The following is a 24,723-nucleotide window of genomic DNA, read 5'->3' on the forward strand; positions in this document are numbered from 1 at the left end:
GTTTCCTTCCCTTATACTCACTCTTCCTTTTTTAAAAAAAAAATTTTTGTTTCGCTTCCGGTTCGCGTACCGGCGCGCGAACCGGGAAGCGAATCAAAAGAAAAAGAGGTTGCCAGAGTGCTAAACATTCTAGCAATTTTTTATAAATGGGAGGTAGTTCTGAAAAGAACTTTTTTTTTTGTTTTTGTTGTTTTAATTTTTTTTTTATTTTTATGAATTTTTTTTTACTTTTTTTGTATTTTAAGAACGGTTTTATATTTTTTTTGTTTTTTTGGGGGGGGAAACGAAAATCAGTCATTATAAAGGGCTCAACAGGAGCAACAAAAAAAAAAGATAATTTATTTTCTGGGCCGTTTTGTACATTTATGATTTTCATAAGCTCTGTTGATGAGAGTTATACTTTTCTCCCCATAGGAAATTAATTTGCCGCAAAAAATACAGGTATGCTTCATGTTACCGAAGTTCATCTGTATGTTTGGGACCGTCTCCCTCGCCTCTGGTCCCGTCACTGCCTGTTCAGCTGATGTACTGGCCACAGGAGGGGGGTTTTCCTGTAGGTCACGTACCTGTGCAGCACTGTAATTAATAGGGAGCCACCTCTCCATGTGGCGATGCATGGTGTAATTTCCATAGCTGTACTTTTTATCTGTTCCTCAGGATAGTTCTTTGTCACAGATCAAACATGTGACATAACGGGCATTTACTTTTTTTTGGCCCCGGGGATATGTGAAGAATTGCCAGATGTAATTTACTTTCACATGGGACCTCCTTGGTTCTTCCGGCAAAAACAGCCTGCTCGCTTGCTCCTCTTCCTCTTCTTCTTCTTCTTCTTCCTCCTCTTGACTAAGGTGGACCTGAGGAAGTGGTCCATCCTTTTTTGGCGATGGTGGTGGTGGTGGAGTGGCTCCCGCAGCTGCAGCTACAGCACTTGCCATTTTTCAAAATTTTGAAAGTAGGTCTTCCTCTCATAAAAATGAAAGTCAGAGTGAGGAAAAAAGGTGGGGTTTTCATCATTTGTGAAAAAAAAATGTAATAAACCAATGAAAAGTGTTATTTTCAGGTCACATGACCTAGCCTTACATCATTAGGAAACCAAAAGTAAAATGAACCAATAAAAAGTTTTATGAACAAGTCACATGACCTGTTATGCTTACGTTACGCGTCCCGCTACGCACCCGGAGCCCTTCCGGGGTGCTGCGCTTCGCGCCTCGGTTCGCACTCCGGAGAACTTCCGGGGGCGCTAACGCGGCGCGTCATAAAACGCATTACGCGGCAATGCGATACGTCGCGTTTACGCAACGCGTCACAATGTTGTTTTCTTGCGCGGCAGTTGCGCTAACGGAACGTTTCCCGGTTCGCGGACCGGGTCGAGGCACCAAATTGAGCTAACGGGAAGCTACCCGGTGCGCGGACCGGTAGCGAAACAAAAAAAAATTATAAAAAAAATATATACATAAAAAATTATATTAAAAACATATAAAATATATTTTTCCATTAAAATAAGAATACATTTTACAACTTTTGATATTTGCTATTAAAAAACCATTGAAATTCACTAAAAAAAACATAGGTTATAGACCATATATAGTTAGGAATTAGCATTTACAAAACCTTGAAAGTTCACTGAAAAAACCATAGGTTATAGACCATATATAGTTAGGGATTAGCATTTACGAAACCTTATTTTACTCACACAAAACCATTGAAATTCGCATATATAGTTAGTTGCACTAACTATATATCGCGCACCCGCAATCCACTGCTGATGATGTTGTCACATATTACATCATTCATGACATGGTCAGTGACATCACTGATGACAACCCAAAGACATCACTGACAACATCACTGATGACATCATTCATGTGATAATACGATGAACCTCTTCAGACTCTAATATAACCTTAGATACACTCAGTTTAAACAGACACTCACAGATTGTCACTCATCCATGGAGTTACTCATACACCTAGTCAGTCATGCAAAGAATCAATCACACCTCCATTTCCTCAACTATTCAGTTATACACACCTTACTTATTCAAACATATTCTAACTCATATTTACTCTCTTTTACAATCACTGATACAAGTTTTAAATGATCCATGCAGCCACTCACACATTCACTGGCTCTTAAACACAGTAATTTATATATGTCAACTCTCACTTGTACTGTGTTTTACAAATGTACTTACTTTGACATGTAGCACTGACATATCCATTCACTCACCAATACACTCATGCACACAGACAACCACCCATACAGCTGTTTCCACATGCAGTTTTGAACCCATACATCTAGTGAATCAACTGTTCACACATCTATGCTCAGAGTCACACACCTCCCAGCCACCCCCCACACACACACTCACTCTCCCATACAAATACTTGGGCAACCAATCAATAACCCATATAGTTAATCATATAGCTACTGATCAACACATGCAGCAGTTTACAGAACAACAGAAATAATGATGCACAAATTAAGACAGTTTAGTCACTAACCCATGCTCTCAGTGAGACACATTTAATCACTCTCTCATACAGTTAGTCATGCACCTACTAAATCCTTCATCCAGACACTTATACATCCACTCATTCTTCAATATGAGAGACATATTTTAACTTTACAGAAACATACAGTCACTGGATGATGTCATCAGTGATGTCATTTCAGTTGTCATCAGTGATGTCATCAGTGATGTCACTGACCATGTCATGAATGATGTAATATGTGACATCATCAGCAGTGGATTGCGGATGCGCGATATATAGTTAGTGCAACTAACTATATATGCGAATTTCAATGGTTTTGTGTTAGTAAAATAAGGTTTTGTAAATGCTAATCCCTAACTATATATGGTCTATAACCTATGGTTTTTTCAGTGAATATATATATATACATGATAATATATAAATATAAAAAACACATTGGAATGAGCACATTTCATTGTTCAACTTTTATTTTAAATAGCCTCCCTCTCTAAAACTGCTGGCTCCATTTCTACAAAAAACAGCCGCTTCTTCTTTTCTTGAAACTTCAACCTAAAACATTTAGTCTGTTATTCTTTTTCATCTTAAATACTGTGCTCTGCTCTTTATATTGATCTTCCTAAATATGTCACTATTCAATTTCAGATTGTTAAAACATCCCGTTCTCTTACTTGCTTAATGTGCTTATGTTCTTTGGTTACACTGCCCATTCTGCTCTATTTGCTTTTTATTTAGTTTATGCCCTTCAGGCCTCTATGTTCTTCCATCTAATTCCAAAACTGTGGAATACTTTTGTTTTCACCTTAGGAGGACATCAACCCTATCCAGTTCTAAAACACTGTTGACAACCCATTTCCCTACGTTTTCTAACTAGACTAATTTATTACGATGGTGAGTTGTTTTCTTGTCTTGGTCTGTCCTGCGTTTCTCACTTATGTGCAACACTTTGTTTAGAAGTGCTTTACTAAATAATCACAAAATAAAAGTACAATTAATGTTCACTGTGGTTGGACACAGACCTTTCACCTAAGCATGGGTCGAAATGGACCACTCATCAAATGTAATTTTTATTCTCCAAGGAACACTCAAATGCTCTTATTTAATGTGTTCAAGTTCAAGTTCAGGAATTTGTATAGCGCACTACTCACCCAGAGGGTCTCAAGGCGCTTGGGGGTGGGAGTGCATTATTTATCGAATAGCCAGGTTTTAAGTTCCTTCCTGAAGGAAATGTGGTTCTGGGTAAGGCGGAGGTGTGTGGGGAGAGAATTCCAGGTTTTGGCCGCCAAGTAGGAGAAGGATCTTCCTCCCATGGTGGATCTATGGATGCGCGGAACTGCGGCGAGGGCTTGATTGGAGGATCTTAGTTGGCAGGTCGGTGTGTAGAAGGACAGTCGTGTGTTGAGGCATTCGGGTCCTAGTTTGTAGAGGGCATTGTGTGCGTGGGTGAGGAGACGGAACGTTATTCTCTTGTTGACGGGAAGCCAGTGGAGGTCTTTCAGGTGACCGGTGATGTGAGCTTGGCGCGGGATGTCCAATATGAGTCTGGCTGATGCGTTTTGGATGCGTTGGAGTTTTTTCTGTAATTTGGCTGTGGTTCCGGCGTAGAGGGTGTTTCCATAGTCCAGTCGGCTAGTGACCGATGCGTGGGTGACAGTCTTTCTTGTTTCGGAGGGGATCCAACAAAAGATTTTTTGAGCATACGAAGTACGTTGAAGCAAGAGGATGAGATGGCGTTGACTTGTCTGGTCATCGAGAGGGAGGAGTCTAGGATGAAGCCTAGGTTACGTGCGTGGTCTGTGGGTATGGGTGCCGTGCCCAGGGCCGATGGCCACCATGAGTCGTCCCAAGCAGAGGGGATGATCCTAGGATGAGGACTTCTGTTTTAGGCGGCTGTTTTTCATCCATTCGGCTACTTCTTTCATGCCTTCATGAAGATTGGTTTTGGCGGTGTTAGGGTCCTTGGTGAGGGAGAGGATCAGCTGGGTGTTGTCAGCATAAGAGATGATGTTAAGGTTGGGTTGTCGCGCGACGGACGCCAGGGGACTCATGTAAACGTTGAAGAGGGTGGGACTGAGTGATGATCCTTGTGGTACTCCGCAGATGACTTCGGTGGCCTCTGATTTGAATGGGGGAGTCGGACTCTCTGGGTTCTCCCGTCGAGGAACGAGATGATCCAGCCCAAGGCTTTTCCTTGTATGCCGATTTTGCTGAGGCGTTGTATGAGGGTGCTATGACAGACTGTGTCGAAGGCGGCGGAATGGTCGAGTAGGATGAGGGCAGCTGTTTCTCCGTTGTCCAGTAGTGTTCTGATGTTGTCTGTCGCTGCAATAAGGGCGGTTTTGGTGCTGTGTTTGGCTCGAAAGCCGGACTGTGAGGAGTCGAGGGAGTTGTTGGATTCAAGGAAGGCGGCGAGCTGTCAGTTGACGGTTTTCTCAATGACTTTGGCAGGGAATGGGAGGAGGGAGATGGGGCGGTAGTTTTTAGGTTCAGAGGGGTCCGCTGTGGGTTTCTTCAAGAGGGCGTTAAGTTTGGCTTGTTTCCAGCTTTCTGGGAAGGTAGCAGAGTTGAAGGAGCAGTTGATGACATCACGGAGATGGGGTGCGATGGTGGAGTCTGCTTTGTTGAAGATGTGGTGGGGACAGGGGTCGGTTGGTGAGCCTGAATGGCTGGAGTTCATTATGCGGACGGTGTCTTCAGTGGTGATTGGGTTCCAGGCGTTAAGGATGTCAGAGGGCGGTTTAGGTTCGGAGGTAGGTGGAGTGGACTGTTCTTTGGAAATGTTCTCAAAGCTGTTATGTATGTCGGCGATTTTGTTGTAGAAGAAAGAGGATAACGAGTCGCAGAGGTCTTGGGAGGGAGTAATGTCGTTTGAGGCTGCGGTGGGGTTGGTAAATTCTTTGATCATGTTGAATAGTTCCTTGCTGTTTTGAGCGTTGTTGTTGAGTCGATCCTTGAATGCTGATTTCTTGGTGGATCGGATTGATTGGTGGTGTTTGCGGGTGGCTGTCTTGAAGTTGGTCAGGTTGTCAGTGGTTGGGTTTTTTCTCCATGTTTTCTCGAGAGTACGGCATAGTTTCTTGGATTTCTTAAGGTCCTCGTTGAACCAAGGGGCCTTTTTGCTACTCTGTTTGGTTTGGTGGTTTTTCAAGGGTGCAAGTTCATCAGCGCTGTGAGTGATCCATTGTTTGAAATTGGTGGCCGCTTGGTTTGGGTCTGATGAGAGGGCAGGAGGGTTTTGTTTGAGCGATGTGAGGAGTTGGTCGGTGGTGATTTTGTTCCAGTTTCTTCGTGGAATAGGTTGTGGGTCGAGGTAGTTTTGTAGCTGAAGTGAACGCAGCTGTGGTCCGTCCAATGGACAGCTGTGGTGTGATCGAAGGAGATGTGCTTGCTGGAGGTGAAGATTGGGTCGAGCGAATGTCCGGCTATATGGGTGGGGGTGTCAACAAGTTGTTTGAGACCAAGATTGGCCAGGTTGTCCAGAAGTGGGGTGGTGTTGCTGTCGTTTTTCTTTTCCAGGTGGAAGTTGAGGTCTCCCAGTAGAATGTAGTTCTCGGAGGCGAGAGCATGTGGTCTGATGAAGTCAATGATGTCTTCACTGAATTGTTTACGGGTTCCTGGTGGTCTGTAGATGAGGGTGCCTCTAAGTGTGGTCCTGGGGTCAGTGTGGATCTGAAAGTGGAGGTGTTCGGCGGGAGCCTGGTCGTGATTCTGATGGTGTTCTTATAGACGATGGCGATGCCTCCTCCTGATTGGTTGGTGCGGTCTTTTCGGATGATCTTGAAAGCGTCCGGTATGGCTATGGCGATGTCGGGCGCTGAAGAGGCGTTCATCCAGGTTTCTGTAAGGAAGGCGATGTCCGGTGAAGCAGTGTCAAGTAGGTCCCAGAGTTCAGTGGTGTGTCTGTGGATTGAGCGGGTGTTCAGCAGGATGCACTTCAGGTGGTTAGGGTTGGAGCTGTGTTTGGAGTTAGTGGATTTGGTGTGGGTCTTGATGCAGGCGAACTTGCAGGAGTGGCAGGCGAAGGGACCGTGGGTACGTCCTGGGGCAGCCTCGTAGCATTGTGGTGTGCGTCCGGGGTTAAGGGCTAGGAGGGTGGCGGCGTCATACGTTATGCGGGATGAGTGAGGTTTGTGGGGGCCAGGGGGTACGGCGCTAGGCGCGGTCCAGGCGCGGACGGGCGTAGACGGGCTTACCTCTGGCGCACCTTCGGCGCGCATGGGGCGCATCCGCTGCGCGTGAACACTGCGCGCAAATGCAGCTGTCATAAATGGATGGTGGAAGGGGAGGGGCGAGGGAGGGGCAGCTGGGAGGCGGGATCGTGGTGGAGGGGACGGGTTCCGATGCACAACAACAAGATGGCTGGTGAAACGAAACTGGAAGAGGCCGGAGCACACACAGGGTTACGCTGTCGGAGGGGGCACTGGGACAAATAGGCTACACACTTTTGAAGGCAAAGCGGGCAAACTCTAGGTAAACACAGCGGAGGCAATGCGATATAAATATAAATATAAATATGGCCAAATAAAGCGAGCAGCCCACTACAACAAAAACGGCTGAATAGTGAGCGCTGTGATGGCGGAAGCAGCTGGGGAGCAATGCGAGCAGCACAATTACATTAAAATGCAGAGCAATACAGTGGCCGGTAAGATAGTATGTTAACGATACCCAGGTGGACCAGGGGTCGTGGGGAGCGTCCGCTTCCGAAGCAGTCAGGGCTGACACAGTGCAGCACAGGACGGAGCGAGGCTAAGGCACACAGTGGGAGGGAGGGGCAGCTGGGAGGCGGGATCGTGGTGGAGGGGACGGGCTCCGATGCACAACAACAAGATGGCTGGTGAAACAAAACTGGAAGAGGCCGGGGCACACACAGTGTTACGCTGTCGGAGGGGGCACTGGGACAAATAGGCTACACACTTTTGAAGGCAAAGCGGGCAAACTCTAGGTAAACACAGCGGAGGCAATGCGATATAAATATAAATATAAATATGGCCAAATAAAGCGAGCAGCCCACTACAACAAAAACGGCTGAATAGTGAGCGCTATCATGGCGGAAGCAGCTGTGGAAGCAATGCGAGCAGCACAATTACATTAAAATGCAGAGCAATACAGTGGCCGGTAAGATAGTATGTTAACGATACCCAGGTGGGCCAGGGGTCGTGGGGAGCGTCCACTTCCGAAGCAGTCAGGGCGATGTGTGATAAAGCAAAGCACTTGGGAGATGTCATGGAAAACAGCTCAGACAAGCAGATTGGATTAATTTGAGTGCCAATTCACCAGTGAATGAAAAATGTGTAAAACTGCACAAAATGTTTTGGGTTGAGGCAAAATGTGAAAGACATTTCAATCAAGCAGTGGCTGAAGGGGGTTAAACTACTACTTAGATACTGAATGAAAAGAAGATGAGACCTGAAGCATATCCTTTCTGTAGCTGTTCATAACATAAAGTCTTTGAAGTGCCAGATCTACAAATTACTCAGGAACAGATAATACTCATTTGGAAGTTGTCTGCCCTTATGGTTACACATACAGTCACAGTTATTATCTAGTTTGCAACAATGTAAAATGTTTCTTATCAGGGTGTGCCTGGGTTAATTGTGTCTTCTTGATAATGTTTGAACAATTACATATACATTCTGTCACATGTATAAGTAACCAACATATACATCACCAATAGACTTCAGGCATTCATTTATATATATAGACATCAGGCATCCGAACCATTGTCCCAGGAAAATGCAAAGAGAATGAATACCAATAACATTCTACATTTAGATCAACAATTAGAAATAGCTTACTGCTATATTTTGTTTCACCAGTTCAATACATTTCTTCTGATTGTAAACATAGAACTGTGACTGCCAAACATGTGCATCCATTCTCCCACCGAAAACATTTTTGCCCACAAGCATCAAGCATTTTTGGAGTCGCAAACGGTGCGATTCCTTAAAATCGGCCGTTTGCGATTCCAAAAATGCTTTTTGAGATGCATCATTGGTTTTAGTTGATATTTGCTAATTTTGCAATTTTCTAAAATGCGATTGCATTTAAGGAATCGCATTTTTGCGATTCCTTAAATGCAATGCATCATTCTTTAAAAAATTGCGATCTTGAAGATTGCAAGTGCAAATTACCACGAGGTAGGACCTCGTGGTAATTTGCGAAAAATGTTTAAAATGCACTAATTTGCATTTTAAACACTGTCATGTTACAGACACACATGTCCTTAGGACATGTGTGTGTGAAACATCCATTTTAAAATATATTTCAAGGGTGCAGGGGAGGGTTCTTTGGACCCCCCCTGCACCCATGGAATGTATCAACATTTGCGAATTCCAATTTGCGAATTCGCAATTACCATTGATTCCTATGGGCCATTTGGCCCATAGGAATCAATGGGATTTGCGAAATCGCAAATTTGAATTCGCATAATATTTGCGATTCGGTAAAAATTGCGATTTTTACCGAATCGCAAATATTATGCACTTTCAATAATGCATCCCGTTTTGCGATTCCTTATTTGCGATTCGGTAAAAATCGCAAATTTGGAAACGCAAAACGGGAGTTTGATGCATGTGGGCATAAGTTTTGCATATTGACTTTTGTTTTTATCTTTGATTGCAGGTATTCTCGATGTTTTAGCACCAGAAAACTGCACTCCAGGACAAATGGAAGGAGAGAATCAAACGATAGCAGCTGAGTTCACCCTTATGGGTTTTTTTGACTTTCCAAATCTTCTAGTTCCACTTTTTTTGGCCTTTTTTCTGATTTACTTGCTGGTACTTGTGGGGAACCTTCTTATTATGGTGATTGTCTATTCCAACAAACAACTGCACACACCCATGTATTTTTTCCTAACAAACCTAGCCTTTGTGGACATCACATACACGACAAGCATATTCCCAAACATGCTGGCTCACTTCTTTCTGGAGGCAACACACATTTCTATAAATGCATGCCTGCTGCAGATGTTTTTTTTCTTGTCCATGGTGTCTGCTGAAATGTTCCTTCTAACAGTTATGGCGTATGATCGATATGTGGCCATTTGCAATCCGTTACAGTATGTGACCACCATGAATAACGGTGTTTGCTTGAAAATGGCTGCAGCAAGTTGGATATTTGGTTTAATAGATCCAACTCCACACATTGTTCTAATGTCTAGACTTTCCTTCTGTGGGTCTCACACAATCAACCACTTCTTCTGTGATGTGGCAGCTGTAATGAAACTTTCTTGTAGCAGCACTCGTGATGTTGAGGCAGCAAGCTACATCATGGGTACTCTATTTGCAGTTGCACCTTTTGCTTTAATTATCACATCTTACATCAACATCATCTCAACAATCCTGAAAATCCGGTCTACAGAGGGGAGACGCAAGGCCTTTTCCACCTGTGGCTCCCACCTCACTGTTGTTATATTATTTTATGGAGTTATCTGTTCTACATACATGAGACCAGCATCAACGTTTTCGGTGAAAGACAACAAACTATTATCTCTGTCATATGTTGCTGTAACTCCACTATGCAATCCCATTATATATAGCCTGAAAAACACAGAGTTTAAAAACACCCTGAGGAAGACAAAGAATACAACATAGCATTAAAAAACAAAATAACACAGAATTATTATTTTTTTTTATCTTCAGGGCATGTATGTGAGGTATACATGTTATGTATTGCCAATGGTTTTTTCCAGAGTTTGATATCTTGTATTCTTGATATTTCTAGTGCCATGTGCCTGGTTGCATGTTCTTTTGATGCAAACTCCTCATGTTCGTTGTGCCAGAATTCCATTTTAAGTGAGATAAGACCATGAAAGAGTTCACTTTATTACTCACTAATTCGTCGAGTGTCTAAATGTGAGTACACGTGTACCTTTTACCAAGACTTCAGGGCCCATCCCCCTGACTCTCACAGTCCCCTATGCCTGGTAGAGTACCTGCATGCACCTCTATACTTCACCCCCGTGCACAACACAAGCACTCGTCCTGCTTCTCCTATTGAAACCACTCTGGACAGTTAACACTCACGTTTAGACACTCGACGAATTCCTCTAAAAGATCCTTCACCCCGGAGATCACGCGTGGCATGTTTTTCACTTAGACTCACTGGAAGTCACAAAATATGTTTTGGTCTGTATTCCTTAAACTGAATTATTTCATTTTCTTTTCCCTAGGCTATTGTGTAGAACAGTCTTTAGGCATAATACTTTTGTGTCCTGATGATGATTCCTTGCATTTTTTTATGGAATCGAAACGTCGTCGACCTCTTGTCACACCATATATGAATATGTATATTTATTGAGATATGCAGTTAATGGTGTCCATGAATTTCTGTCATTTTTTTCATTTCACAGAAATCGCTCACTTTCTGCCTAAATATCTCTTTTCTTTCCCTATTCTTTCACTTTGCCAATCCGTAAGCGTGAAGGCACAGGCTTGTGTCTCACTCTTTGTTGAATGTAAGAGAATTTTTTCCTTGCTTATTTTGTTTATAGTAAAGATTTTTGTGATCACTGTCTGGCTGGACATATCACTTCAACCAATATAGTTCCACTGTGTCTATATTATTACATTCTTCATTCCTACCTTGCATAGGACCACTGTTATTAAATATAAACTATATTACCCGAGGTCCTGTGCTGACTTATTGGGTGCCCTTGTTGTCCCTCAGCTATATCCTGGCACTTTGGGCATCCAAAGACATCTGAAGGAATCTCCCTTGGAGTGAAGGAGTCACTCCCCTGCATCTGCAGGCACCGCAATATAGCTGACTGAATCTCTGATCCTGGGCTCCTACAGACTCCAACAGAGTCAGTAACATATGAGGCAGTTCTACAACATCTTCAAGGCCTGCACTGACTTCAGAACGAGTCTGAGGCCAGGATCCCTCATCAAGACTGCCAGAACTGAGCCTCTGTGCATTACATTGGCTGGCCATTGCTAAGACTGAGAAACTCAAGTCTCCAGTGATCTCTTAGCTCTGTGTAGGGTCTTCTTTGATTCCAGTAGGCTCCCCTGCTTGCCTGGGGACTACCCTTACTTACTTGAACGTGGTGAGTCTTTAGACCTTGCTGGTCCTGACACAGTTGTGTATTTATTTAGTACACTGCCTCTGTAGGGTTCCTGGGTCCTTACCTTGGGTAGTCCCTTGGTCCCCCAGCATTTTTAAGTCACTTCGAGTTCCATGCTAATGTGTTGTAGCTTAAATTATATTATTGCTACCAAGAAGGTCTGTGCTTTACTGAATAATTAAAAACGAATGCACCTAAGCTCATCCATTATTGCTGTTCAGTGACCTCAGCCAGACTCTACCCTTTTCAGTTGGGTCCACCATGTTACTATTTGGGAAATCTCTGACTCACACTCTCATAATGGCTTTGACTAAGCTACGCCACTGTATGAAGGAGGCCCCACCTCAAACTGTGTTTAACAACACTACCCTCTCCTTAAATGCCACATCTTTAGCAGACCGAGATAAACTCAAAATTCATAATGTAAATTCCTAACAATGAGTAGGAAAAACCAATTTGGGATTTAGGCACAAAGCAGTATCCTTGCTTCTTCATTTAAAAGGCAAATCTGCGCCCGCCAATTCACAGAATCTTGAGCTTAGCTGGATGGTGCAACAAAGAGTAATATTAAAGTGCTTGAGTTTATTCATGGAATTCAGATAGTTTTAAGGTTGAAGTTGGTCAAATCAATTCTGCCTAACAAGAAAAGTGTAAATAAAGTAGCCCTTATCCTTCTCAGAATAGAATAAGGCAAATGATTAATCTGAATTTCACGCTTCAAGCCTCTCTCTCACTTGCAGAAAGGCATTACTGGGTTCCTAGTGTCTTCTGCGGTTATCCTCTTTTAAATATGCCCCATTTTCTCCTTCCAGATCAACCTGGCATTGGAACTTCACTACGTTGTCAAGGAAGCATTTATTTTACCCATTTCCACGACCCTAGTCTACCATAAATTATTAATCTTTGAATAATTTTCTAAACTTCTGATCATATTTTATTGTTCTACAATTTTTTGCTTGGAGTAGAGAGTTTTTTTCTTCATGGTTTTTCCGGAAAAGTGTTAATGCTAACATCTTTGTCTACTGGAAGGATGGCTTTAAAAAAAAAATTTGGAACATTTTGTGCCCATGCTGCAGCACCTTTGTTTTACATGCCATTCCAAGTGGTTTTGCAGTGTGTCTTAATGGGTGAAGCATTGAGCATTATTGAGTGATATGAACTGTTATTGACAAAGTTGCTGCAGAAGTTGGTGGCCCTCTCATTCTGCTGGGTGCACCTACATCCATTATCAAACAGGTGTGGCTTCCTGAATCTGGTGGATTTGCTTAATCATGTGGGGACATGCACTGTGCACTGTCCCTGAACTCTCCTTGTATGTCTCATCAGTGAGAATTTGTGAAGAAAGTTATAGGTGAAAAAAGTATTGAAGAATGATTTTTTCTTTAGAATTCCATGGAATACCACTTATTTCAGTATTTTGTCACATCATAATCTTGAGGAGGATGTTTAAAATGGTTAAGATTTACAAGAAATTACTCCGTCCCATAACCGATTATGCTCTTTCAATTTTTGGAAAAATAAATGGGTGTTTATATAATTCCCAGATGCACTGTGTTTGTGAGATATGACATAATACCTTTTTTTTGATGCACAATCTTAAAGATATAAGTATCATTTTTGTTTTAATGGGTGTATGGATGAGGGACTGTATTTTAAGGTTTTGCTTTGTTATACTTCATTTAAAAAAAAACAACAATTCATCAATGATGTATTGCCTGTTATGCTACCTTCTGGGGCTGAAGTGTTGATCTTGCCTAAGATTGTAATGTGCTTTCAGTAATTTCATTCATTGGTGCTGGAGGTGTCCTCACTGGTAGGACCTTCCTGTACTGACTGGACACCTTTAAAAGTATGGGGGTGGTCATAATCCCTGCCTATAATTCTAGTGAGTGAGCCTGGCTTCATCTCAGAGGTACCAGCAGATTTTCTCACACTTGGTTGCACTCAGCCTCTATCATTCATTCTCACTCAGTCTCATTCAGGTACATTTACTGAATCTCATTTCTCTTGTGCTACCCTTTTCCCACTCTGACTGACTCATTCTCAATTGGTATCATTAACTTGTGCAATCTCATTCATTCTCACTGTGACCCACTCAATGTCACTCTTTCTCACTCATTCATATGCAGTATCACTCATTTTGATTCACTCAGATTCACTCAATCTAACTTGTTCTCACTCCGTCATTCTCATTTGTATTCATTCTGATCCACTTAAACTCACTGTGACTCATTCATTCCCACTTACTCATTAGTCTCATGTATTCTTTCTTGGAATCACTTAGTCTCACTTATTCTCACTCAGTCTCAAACACAGTCTCAACCAGTCTCACTCATTGTAACTCATTCTCCATGGAGTTGTGCAATTGCATGAATCAAGTTGGCTGCCTCCCACTAATCCTTTATCAATGAAAATGTAGCTTATGAAGGCTGCTCTTACCCCTGGTTTTTGCCTTTAGAGACAGCCCATAGCCAGCAACTCCCAGGACATTGTTTGTTACAGCTTGCCTGGTTTGTTGTCAAGAGCCTCTTTCCTCGGGTGAGCTTTTTCAGGATTTGCTGTGTTGTTCTGTCAGAGGAGCAGAGTCAGTCTCAGGAAATGGCAAGGCTGAGCCCTAGAACACTCCCAGAGTAAGTTTTAGCTGCTGCACTGCGTCTTTTTTTGCAAAGTACTTTTTCTTTATATAGAAGGAAATAATAAACCTAACAAATGTGAACTAAATATTTCTCCACCACCTGTTAAGTAAAAATTGATACACTTAAATGAACCTTCTTTATCTACACTACTTGATGAGATACAAGCCGTTCGTACTAACACAGATAATATTGCAGCAGAAATTAAAATATTCACAAAGATATGGCTGTCTTTCTATGAAAGTGCCTGACAATGCCATTGAAATACAAGATAACAAATCCAAAATTGACAGTTTAATGCCTTTAACAGTAACAATGGAGGCAATTAGTAGTTTACTTCTTGATTTAGAAAATCATTAGCAGCAGTACAATTTGCACATTTTTATTCTACCAGAAGATGTTGAAGGTAATGAATGCAGATTGTACTTGAAAAATGTACTACTTGGCCTTTTGTGTTACAAGTTACCAGAAAAATTTGAAATTGATAAGGCACATAGAATCCCTTCACATCATAATTCTCAACAGAATAAATCTCATCAAATGATAATTAAAGTTCTGCATCATCATCATCTGGTATTAATTCGGAAAGTGGCAGGAGAAATTCAGTCTTTGATGGTTAATGGCAATAACTTTTTTATATCGAACAATACTTTGCCAATGAGACTGTTAAAATTTGCTAAGATTTCACTAATCTTCGGCACAGACAGAGAAACTGTGGCTATAAATATGGCTAGTTTGATCCTTCCAATGTGTGTATTTTGAAAGAAGGATTTACTAAGTTAATTCAGTAACCTGAAGATCTTCGTCTCTTCCTAAAACAACAATCCCAACAACCTATGGAAACAAATGAGTATACTACTTGAGCATTTTCCTATTTTTCAGAGTTTCTTATAAGTACATTTATGGTCATGACAATCTTGGCATGTGTGTGCGATACAAGAGTATTATTTGTTTTTCCTGTGTCTTACCTCTTTCTTGACATTACTGACCTGACACAACTCTGCCAATCACCGGATCACTCTAAAGGCACCACCCTTGATGCTATTATGACTAGCAAGGATCTGTCCTCTCTCTCAACGATTCTTCCAGTCGACTGGTCTGATCATCACCTTATCCTCTTCACTTTGAACTGCTCTGCTACTCGCCCCACCCACCCCTATCGGCACTTTACCCTTGAAACATACTCGTAATTTTCACCTTATTCCCACTGGCGAGGTGGAATCCTCTATCGAAACCGGCTTACTCCTCCCCCCCTCTCACAGCACCAATGACCTAACTGAACATTACAATAATTCTATCCTTCAAGGCCTTGACCAAATTGCCCCAATCAAATTTAAACAACAAAAAAAAATGCCTCCCAAATCCTGGTTTAATTCTGAACTTAATAATGAGAGACAGGCCCTCAGACAGTCTGAGCGTTCATGGAGGAATCATCCCTCCCCTGATAACCTGATATTCCTTAGAAATGCCAGAGCCAAATACAAGAAGCACATCTTCATTGAAAAAGCCTCCTTCCTCCGTTCGCAACTTGACCAGGCTAAAAACCGTCCCAGAGAACTCTTTAACATTGTTAAAAAACAAACTTCCACTGGTCCCCCTAAAATGCCAGCCACTGTTAAAAGATGTGAAGAAATTGCCAGCTTCTTTTCGAATAAAGTCAACTCGATTGAACTATCCTTCTCTTCCCCCTTTCCGATTCCAATCTACCCTCAGCCAACACCACCTCCCTAACATTTCTACTGCACCTTGCTCCTCCTCCCCTTCGTGTCACGACCCCTTTCTACCTCTCCCTACTCTACCCCACCCTGACTCTATCTTTATTAATACCCTTACCAAAAACAATGCCTCCTGGAGTGAATTCTGTCCAGTATCTGAATCTACTGTCCTCAACATCATCTCTAAACTCAAACCATCTTCACACACCAAAGATCATCTTCCCGCCCAGTTGGTTCAGGAACTCAAACACATCATTGCCCCCATCTGGACCAATATCATAAATTCCTCCCTTGCCACTGGTTGTGTCCCAGCATCCCTTCAACTAGGTCAAATCTTCCCCATCCTCAAAAACCCCACTGCTGACCCTAATGACTTGAACAATCTACGCCCTATCTCTAATCTTCCCTTCCTCTCCAAAGCCCTTGAAAAATGTGTCCTGTCGCAGTTAGACACACATATCACTTCCTTCAATCTCCTCGACGTTTTCCAATCTGGCTTTAGAAAAGGATGCAGCACTAAAACTGCTATGCTCAGTATTACTGATGATATTCATCGCTCTCTTGACAAAGGCGAATCCTACCTCCTTATCCTCCTTGACCTCTCTGCTGCGTTTGATCCTGTCCACCATCCTACCCTTCTTAATACTCTCAAAGACCGCTTTGGGTTTGAGGGCATTGTTCACCAATAGTTGACCTCATATCTCCAAAATAGATACCAACACATTAAACTCAGTCACTGCCTCTCCAAACCCCAACCTGTCTCACTGGGTGTCCCACAAGGCTCTATCCTTTCCCCAACCCTATTTAACCTATTCATGGAACCACTCACCCTTATTCTCAAACATGCTAATATCAGTTACCACCTCTATGCTGACGACACACAACTATATTACAAGATCAAGTCCCACCATGACATTCTTCTCCTCAATGATACTTTGAATAAAGTCCAAGCCTGGTTCCATATTAATCACCTCAAACTGAATAAAAAAAAAAGAAATCATCCTTTTCACCCCCAAAAACAGTTCTCTGCCTATTCAACTCAGGATCAAGGATATCAAAGCTCTCAACTGCTCCCTCTCCACCTCTAACTCTGTCAAACCCCTGGGCATCAGCATTGATCAGAATCTTACTCTCATCGCTCACATAAAAAATGCTGCAAAAGGTGCTCTCTTCTCCCTTCTTCACCTTAAAAAAATCAAACCTTTCATTCCAGCAGATGACTTCAAAATCGTTGTCCAATCTCTAGTACTTACCAGAAATGACTATGGCAACGCCACCCTTGTAGGCACCCCAAAAGTCCACCTTGCCCAGATTAAATCTGTTCCCAACCTGGCTGCCAGACTTATCTCTGACTGTAAACGATTTGATCACATTTCTCCTGTCCTCAAAAACCTTAACTGGCTCCCAATTGAAGGTAGATCTACCTTCAAGATGGCATGTATCACTCACAATGCCCTTCACCAAAACACCACCTCTTACCTCTCTGACAAACTACAAAAAGCTGGTTGCTCCAGGTCCTTGAGAAGCACTAACGCCCTTGTCCTCATCCCCCGAGACTCAAATGTAAAAAGACACAATGATGTGCATTCTCTGGTAATCCCCCTACGATTTGGAACTCTCTCCCCAAAGATCTCCGCTGCAACCCCTCCTACCCTCTCTTCAAAAAAAGACTCAAGGTGCTTCTTCTCAACAAATATTGGGGTACCTAACGTTGCTATAATGATTCGATCCTCATTTTTATTCTCCTCCACCCACCCCTTTCCTCTTCCTTTCCTACTGTCTCTCAGCCTCTCCCTCTACCCTTCTCACTCCTATCTTTCAACCTTCCCCATCTACCTTACTTATCCCTTAGTTACTCTCTTTCCTCATTTCCCTCATTTGATTGAAATGTCTTATCCCATGCTAGTTTTAGTCACTCTGTAATTTGGTTTCAAGATGTTTACCTGTTTGTAAAGCGCTCTGATACTCCTGGGTCCAGTAGCGCTATATAAAACCTTTTAAAAATAAAAAAATAAAAAGAATTCTTATCATCTCAGTTTTACTGGTTCTATCCTTTTTACTGTCTTAACTTTTCTCTATTAACAAATAATATTCAAGGTAATAATAAAGTTTCATTTGATGTTAAAAGTTTACGTCATCTTATAAAACGTATTAAGGTTCTAGATTATTTAGCCAGACATAATGCTGATATATGTTTATTGCAAGAGACCCATATAGATGCTTTTCACAAATTGCATAAATATTCTGATTCTGAAGGCCGCTAACTCATAGTTAAAATCAAATTGATACTTTGGTCCTACATCTAATCAAGGTGTATGGTCCTACAAATGATGATCCAGATTTTTTGTCTCTTTTTCACATCAGAAGTTCTAAAACTGGGTAATGTTACACTTATTGTTGGTGGTGATCTAAACCTTATATGTGATCTTTTATTTGATAGAATTAGCCAAATTTCGTCCTCCAAAAGCCTTCTTTGGTTTGAAAGCCCTTTTTAAAATGACTACATTGGTAGATATTTGGCATTTACATCTTCCTACAGAAAAACAGTTCACTTTTTTCTAATCCTCATACATCCTACTCTAGAATTGACAATTTATTAACATCCCATCACTTAATTACTTCAGTTTATAATCCTACTATCCAGAAAATTGATACTTCTGATCATGCGATTATGTCATGCATTTTATGTCCAACCTCCTCACAACATTCACAGGGTCAGTGGCGCATGAATACCAATGTTGTTCTTAATGATGAAAACAGGCCAAAAATGTTAAAAGCCAATCATGAATATTTTTCTTTCAATCCTGAAGGTTCCACTTCAATAGTTAATCTATGCAATACTTATAAGCTATATATTAGAGGGGAGACAATTTCTAATATAGCTCCTAATAACTAACCATTCAATTTGAGAATCAACGAATCGGATAAACAATGTCCAAAATATAAATATCTTTTTATTAGATCTAACCACATTAAATATAAGATACACTTACAAACACTTTGTTATGAATTGAATTCTACATTAAGCAAAAGGGCAGGCATACAATTATCTAAAAACAAAGCTAAATTGTGTTTTAATGCTAATAGATCCGGAAGATTTCTGGCCAGTTATCTTTGTAATAAGAAAGAAAAAATCAAATTATCACCATCAAGAGTTCTAGTGGTCAAATGTCTATTTTCCAAAAAGAAAAAGTTCATTAATTTTTTAATTATTATTCAACCTTATCTAACAGGCCTCCTTTTCAAGATAGGCTACATATTGATCAATTTGTGGAGAGCAGTGGTCTACCTCAAATTTCTCCTTTAGTTCAAAACTAAGGTAGAGTTACCATTAACTTTAGAGGAAGTACATATGGCTATTAAATCTCTTAAATTTCAAAAATCCCCGGGTCCAGTTGGCATTCCTGCTGAATTTTATGAAGAATGTTCACCTCTCCTTTCACCTCATTTACTCAATCTATTTACTTACTTTAGCAATACAGGATCATCTTCTGGGTCCTTTCCTGTAGCTGTGATTATTGTTGTTCCGAAACCTAATAAAGACCCTGCTATTGTTTCAAATGATCTCCCCATTTATTTTATTAATCAAAATCGTAAATGTTAAGCCAAGATACTTGCAACTAGGTTGGTTACTGTATTGACTATCATCATACACATTGATCATTCTGGTTTTTTGAAAAATAGACATTCGGTGAATAACATACGATTATTATTTCATGCAATTGAAATTGGATCCTGCTTACATCAGCCGGCGGAAGGCCTAGAATTAAATTGCGAAAAGGCTTTTGATAAAGTCCATTGGCAGTTCTTTTCTGTACATTTTGTGCATTTAATTTTAGACCTTTATTTATTTGTATGATTTCAGCTTTATATTATGGACTGTCTGATTTCAAATTTCTGTTATTTTTTTCATTGGGTACTAGACAAGGTTGCCCATTATCTCCCCTATTTTCCTTATTGCAATTGAACCTTTATTAATTGCTATTAGAAATTCTTCAGGTATTGAAGGCTCCACTATTCATAATGTTCCTAATAAAACGTCAGTTTATGCTGATGATATTCTTCTATATATTTGTAATCCTCAGTCTTCCATTCCGCATTGCTGGACTTAATGAACACTTACTCGAATATTTCGGGATATACACTAAATACTAATAAAGCAGATCTTTTCCCTTTAAATGTGCATTGTACTCCTGATATGCCTCCGTACAAGGAAATTATTTGGCAAAAAGTTAAACGTAAATATCTTTGTATACTTTTATCCCATTCCATAAAACAATTAGTGTCTCTAAATTGTGATTTTATCTATAGCATATTAAAGACAAATTTGTGAAATGATCAGCTTTACATTTAACATGAAGGGGAAAAACTGATGCCATTAAAATGGTTATTGCTCCCAAAAAATGCTATCTTTTTTCTATGAAACCCATTCAATGGCTACTTAGAATTAATACAATTATGATCAAACTTATCTAAAAATCATTTGGAATAATACGTCTCCTCATTTGATTGCGGAGAGTGCGGTCCGGGTGCGGAGATTCCAGCCCGACTGCACCGACTGCAGAAGTAAAGATAGGAGCCATAAGTCAAAAACTAGTATCTAGCAACAAACCTACCCTTTCATATTTTCCTCCAATCACCAACACAGAGCTCCTTTCCCTCTGCAGCCACATTAAATCTGGATCGCCTAATGACCTTATTCCAACTAAAATGGTCGGCCCCATGATTTCTCTTATGGGTCCGCACATGCTGGATGTGATTAACATCTCCCTAAAGAAAGGTCAGGTTCCTGCAGATTGGAAAAGGGCGGTGGTGAACCCGATTAGAAAAAAGGCATCTTCTCCTTGGACGGACCTCTCCAACTTACGACCTATCTCCCTCCTGCCTTACCTGGGCAAGGTCACAGAGAGGCACGTGAACACCTATCTTTCTCAACATCTGGAAGCGACGGATGGCCTGGACTATTCACAATCTGGTTTCAGGCCAAACCACAGCACAGAATCAGCCCTTCAGACAGTGACCAATAACATCAGAATGGCACTGGATGAGGGCAGCTCCGTGATTCTGGTGCTGTTGGACCTTTCCGCCGCTTTCGATACGGTGTCTCACACGGTGCTTCTTGATCGCCTAGGTGAGGTGGGTGTGGAGGGAGAGGCTCTGACATGGATGAAGAGCTTTCTGACTGGTCGTGTCCAAGAAGTTAGGCTGGGCTCCCACAAATCCACGCTAAGGGAGCTCAATAAGGGAGTGCCACAAGGCTCATGCCTCAGTCCTACACTTTTTAATGTGTATGTGGCACCCCTAGCCAACTTAGCTAGATCTTTCGGGTTCACCCCGGTGTCGTATGCCGACGACACCCAACTCCTTTTCCCTTTCAAAACTCTCACATCTGCAATAAAAAGATCCTTTGCAGATGGCATGAGAGCCATTGCAGACTGGATGTCAACTAACTGTCTGCAGTGTAATGTGGGGAAAACGGAGGTCATGTGTTTTGGACAAGCGGCAACATATTGGTCATCCGACTGGTGGCCCGTGGAGCTAGGTCCTGTCCCCACCCCTAAGAGCTCTGTTAGGAACCTGGGAGTGCTCTTCGACCAGCAACTTACCTTTAAGGGACATGTTAATCAAGTTGCTGGCACCTGCTTCCGGGCTATTGGGATGTTGAGACGAGTCTTCCCCTACATACCAGACCATCACAGAAAAACGCTGGTGCAGGCTCTGGTCATCAGCAGGGTGGATTACTGCAATGGGCTGCTCCTCGGAGCAAACGAGGAGCAGCTCAGTAAACTGCAAGTAATCCAAAATACAGCAGCAAGGATTGTCCTGAACGCTCCAGCAAGGACCCCTTCTAATCCCCTGCTGCTGAGACTCCACTGGCTCCCTGTGAGGAAGCGAGTCCAATCCAAAACTCTATGCACCATACACAAGAGCATGATAGGAGAGGGCCCTAAATACATGGCTAAGATCTTTCAGTCCTACATCCCTGGGCGACCTCTGCGCTCCAGTCATCAGCAGCTCTTGCAGACACCAAGAGTAAAAAAGGCCAGACAAGGTGGCCGTGCGTTAGCTTATGCCGGACCAGCACTCTGGAATTCTTTGCCGGCAGAACTCAGATCAATCCCCAGTCATCTGAGTTTTCGAAAGACTCTAAAAACGTATTTGTTTCCTGACAAATAACTGCCTTCCAGCTTCTGCACCCTATATCAGATACACACTCGGAATTTAGCACACTCTCATGGTACAGCAATAGCGCGGAGATACCCCTTCGGGGGTTTAGTCTGGCGCTTTATAAGAATATAAAATAAATAAATAAATAAATAAATAAGTGATTTATATGAATACAAAAAATCGTAAGTGCCTTCTGTGAATACCAGAAGTAGTAATTTCAGGATTTTGTCTCAGATTAATTCTGTGAATCGGCCCCTTTATTTTGAAACAAAGCACCTTATGGTTCCAATATGAAGAATTTTCTAACCCTCTTCATGACTTCGTATTGAACAAAGTTTGATTTCACCATTTCCTTAACCTGCGTTTCTCACTGTGATTAATTCAGCTCCTCTGCTAAAAAAATCAGTTATAGTGAACTAAATTAATTTGACCTTTCAATCTCCTTTGTCACATACATTAAATTAAACGCTATGGTATAATCCTATGCTAAAGTTAGCTTGTCACTCAAAGTTTTGGCAATCTTGGAGTAAGGCTGGTATTTTTTATTTGAAAGATGTTTATCATATCAATGGATTTTTAACCTTCTATGAATTACAGCTAAGATTTCAAATACAGTCATCAGATATTTATAAATATGAAGTATTATGTAATTCCATCCTTGACTCGTTTCCAAATAATTTTCCTACTAGTAATACTTCGGCTTTAGAATTGTATATGCAAACAACTGTTTGATCATCCCTAGATGTGTCTTTGCTATGTAAAACAATTAAATGATTATTCAGTAGATGATATTGATTTTTCTCTCTTCTTTTGAATGTGTTAGATGTGTTGTTATCTCCAGATATTTGGAGGAAAATTTGGTTGAATAATAATTCAGAATGGCTGCCTATTTCTTTATACCTAACTAATTGCTTTATATCATACAATTGTTTATGGACTCCATTACAGTTATTTAATGCAAAGCTTTTTGATTTACCTACTTGATGGCATTGTGCTTTACATATTAGATTGTTGAGAAATGTACTTTATGAATGTTATATTATAAAGAGGTTTTGGAATGAGGTTTCGAAAATATTACTAAAATATTGAATATTTCAGAAGAATTATCATTTTAATTATTAATTTGTATTCTTGCAGATATATCGTTACCGAAGGTAAGTAACTTGTTCATCTGAAAGCAACAGTTAGTTATAGATTCCTTACCTTAGAATAGATACCCCAGCAATACCAACCCGGGAGGTGAGTCAGCGAACCAAGATCACACCAGAAAGTCCTAGAGAACAGAACAGCGAAAGAAGCCATCTCTCTGGAGTTGGCTGTCCAGGCCATAGTGTTTGGTGAACGTGTGCAGCGTGCCCACTCAGAGGACCACTCAGAGAAACTCCTCATCCCAAAGCAGTAGTAGCTGCTGTCGCCTTGGTGGAATGGGCGCGTAGCCCACCTGAGGCTCTTTTTAGCTAAAGAATAGCAGGCTTTAATACACAAAAAAACCCACCTGGAGATGGTTCGCTTGTGTATGGCCCGACTCTTCTTGGCACCCATGTAGCAAACAAAGAGTCGATCATCCACCCGGAACAGTTTTGTGCGATCCAGATAAAAGGAAATTGCATGTTTTGGGTCTAGATGGTGGAGTCTCTCTTCCTCTTTAGAATGATGCTGAGGGGGAACGAAGGTGGGCAAAGTGATGGTTTGCCTGATGGGAAAAGAGTGACCACCTTGGAAAGAAAGGATGGACAAGTTCGTAGGACAACTTTTCCCGGATATACCGTCAGAAAAGGAGGTTTAGATGATGGAGCCTGGAGCTCAATCACTCTTCTAGCTGATTTGATGGTTACTATGAATGCAGTTTTAAGAGTTAAAAGTCTTAGAGACCAGTTGTGAAGTGGCTCAAAGGGAGCACACATCAAATTAGTCAAGACCAGATTCAAGTCCCACTGAGGCATAACGAAGAGAATAGGAGGAAAGAGATGAGTTATGCCTTTTATGAAACGATTTAGAACCTGGGACTTGAAGAGAAAAGGCTGATCAGGAAGCCTTCTAAAGGCAGAAATGGCTGAAAGATATCCCTTTATAGCGCCCAGCTGGGCCAAAGAGAGGAGGAACAAGACAACCTCCGAAAGAGGGGCAGAAAGTGGATCCACAGCCTTTGCTGTGCACCATGCCACACATTTTTTTCATTGGCAGGCGTATTCCATTTTAGTGGGTTACACCTGACTGCCAAGATTACATCACATACTTCGGGAGACAAGTCAAATGATGTCAACTGTTGCCACTCAATCTCCACGCAAGTAGGTGGAGGCTGGACAGGTTCGAATGGAGGACTGTCTCCTGCTGCTGCGACAGAAGATCCTCACGAAGAGGCAGTGTGATCGGAGGATCGATGGGCATGTTTAGCAGATCGGGATACCAGACTCTTTGTGCCTAATCCGGAGACAGAAGAATGACATGGGCCCGGTCGCGCTTGATCTTCTTCAGCTTTCTGGGCAGAAGTGGTATAGGCGGAAAGGCGTACAGCAGACCGCAACTCCACTTGAGATGAAAAGTGTCACCTAGAGAGTGACCCGTCCTCTTTGTTGCAGTACCACGTGGCGGTGGTGTTGTCAGTGAACACCTGCACTACTCTTCCCCGGACAGAGGGAAGGAATGCT

At 41.7% G+C, this 24,723-nt stretch overlaps 1 protein-coding gene across 1 annotated transcript; it reads left to right on the forward strand.

The window, feature by feature from the left end:
• Positions 1-9,157: 9,157 nt before the first annotated feature.
• Positions 9,158-10,084, forward strand: LOC147669126 (olfactory receptor 5V1-like). The gene has a single exon (XM_086948202.1). It carries the CDS (start codon positions 9,158-9,160, stop codon positions 10,082-10,084), a length of 927 nt encoding a protein of 308 aa, XP_086804328.1.
• Positions 10,085-24,723: the final 14,639 nt, after the last annotated feature.

Source organism: Lissotriton vulgaris, unplaced genomic scaffold (assembly GCF_964263255.1).
Source record: "Lissotriton vulgaris unplaced genomic scaffold, aLisVul1.2 SCAFFOLD_895, whole genome shotgun sequence".
Taxonomy (NCBI): Eukaryota; Metazoa; Chordata; class Amphibia; order Caudata; family Salamandridae; genus Lissotriton; species Lissotriton vulgaris.

Bases quoted from the DNA above. Each gene is read 5' to 3' on its own strand.
- LOC147669126 (XM_086948202.1), top strand. From the start codon at position 9,158: ATGGAAGGAGAGAATCAAACGATAGCAGCTGAGTTCACCCTTATGGGT.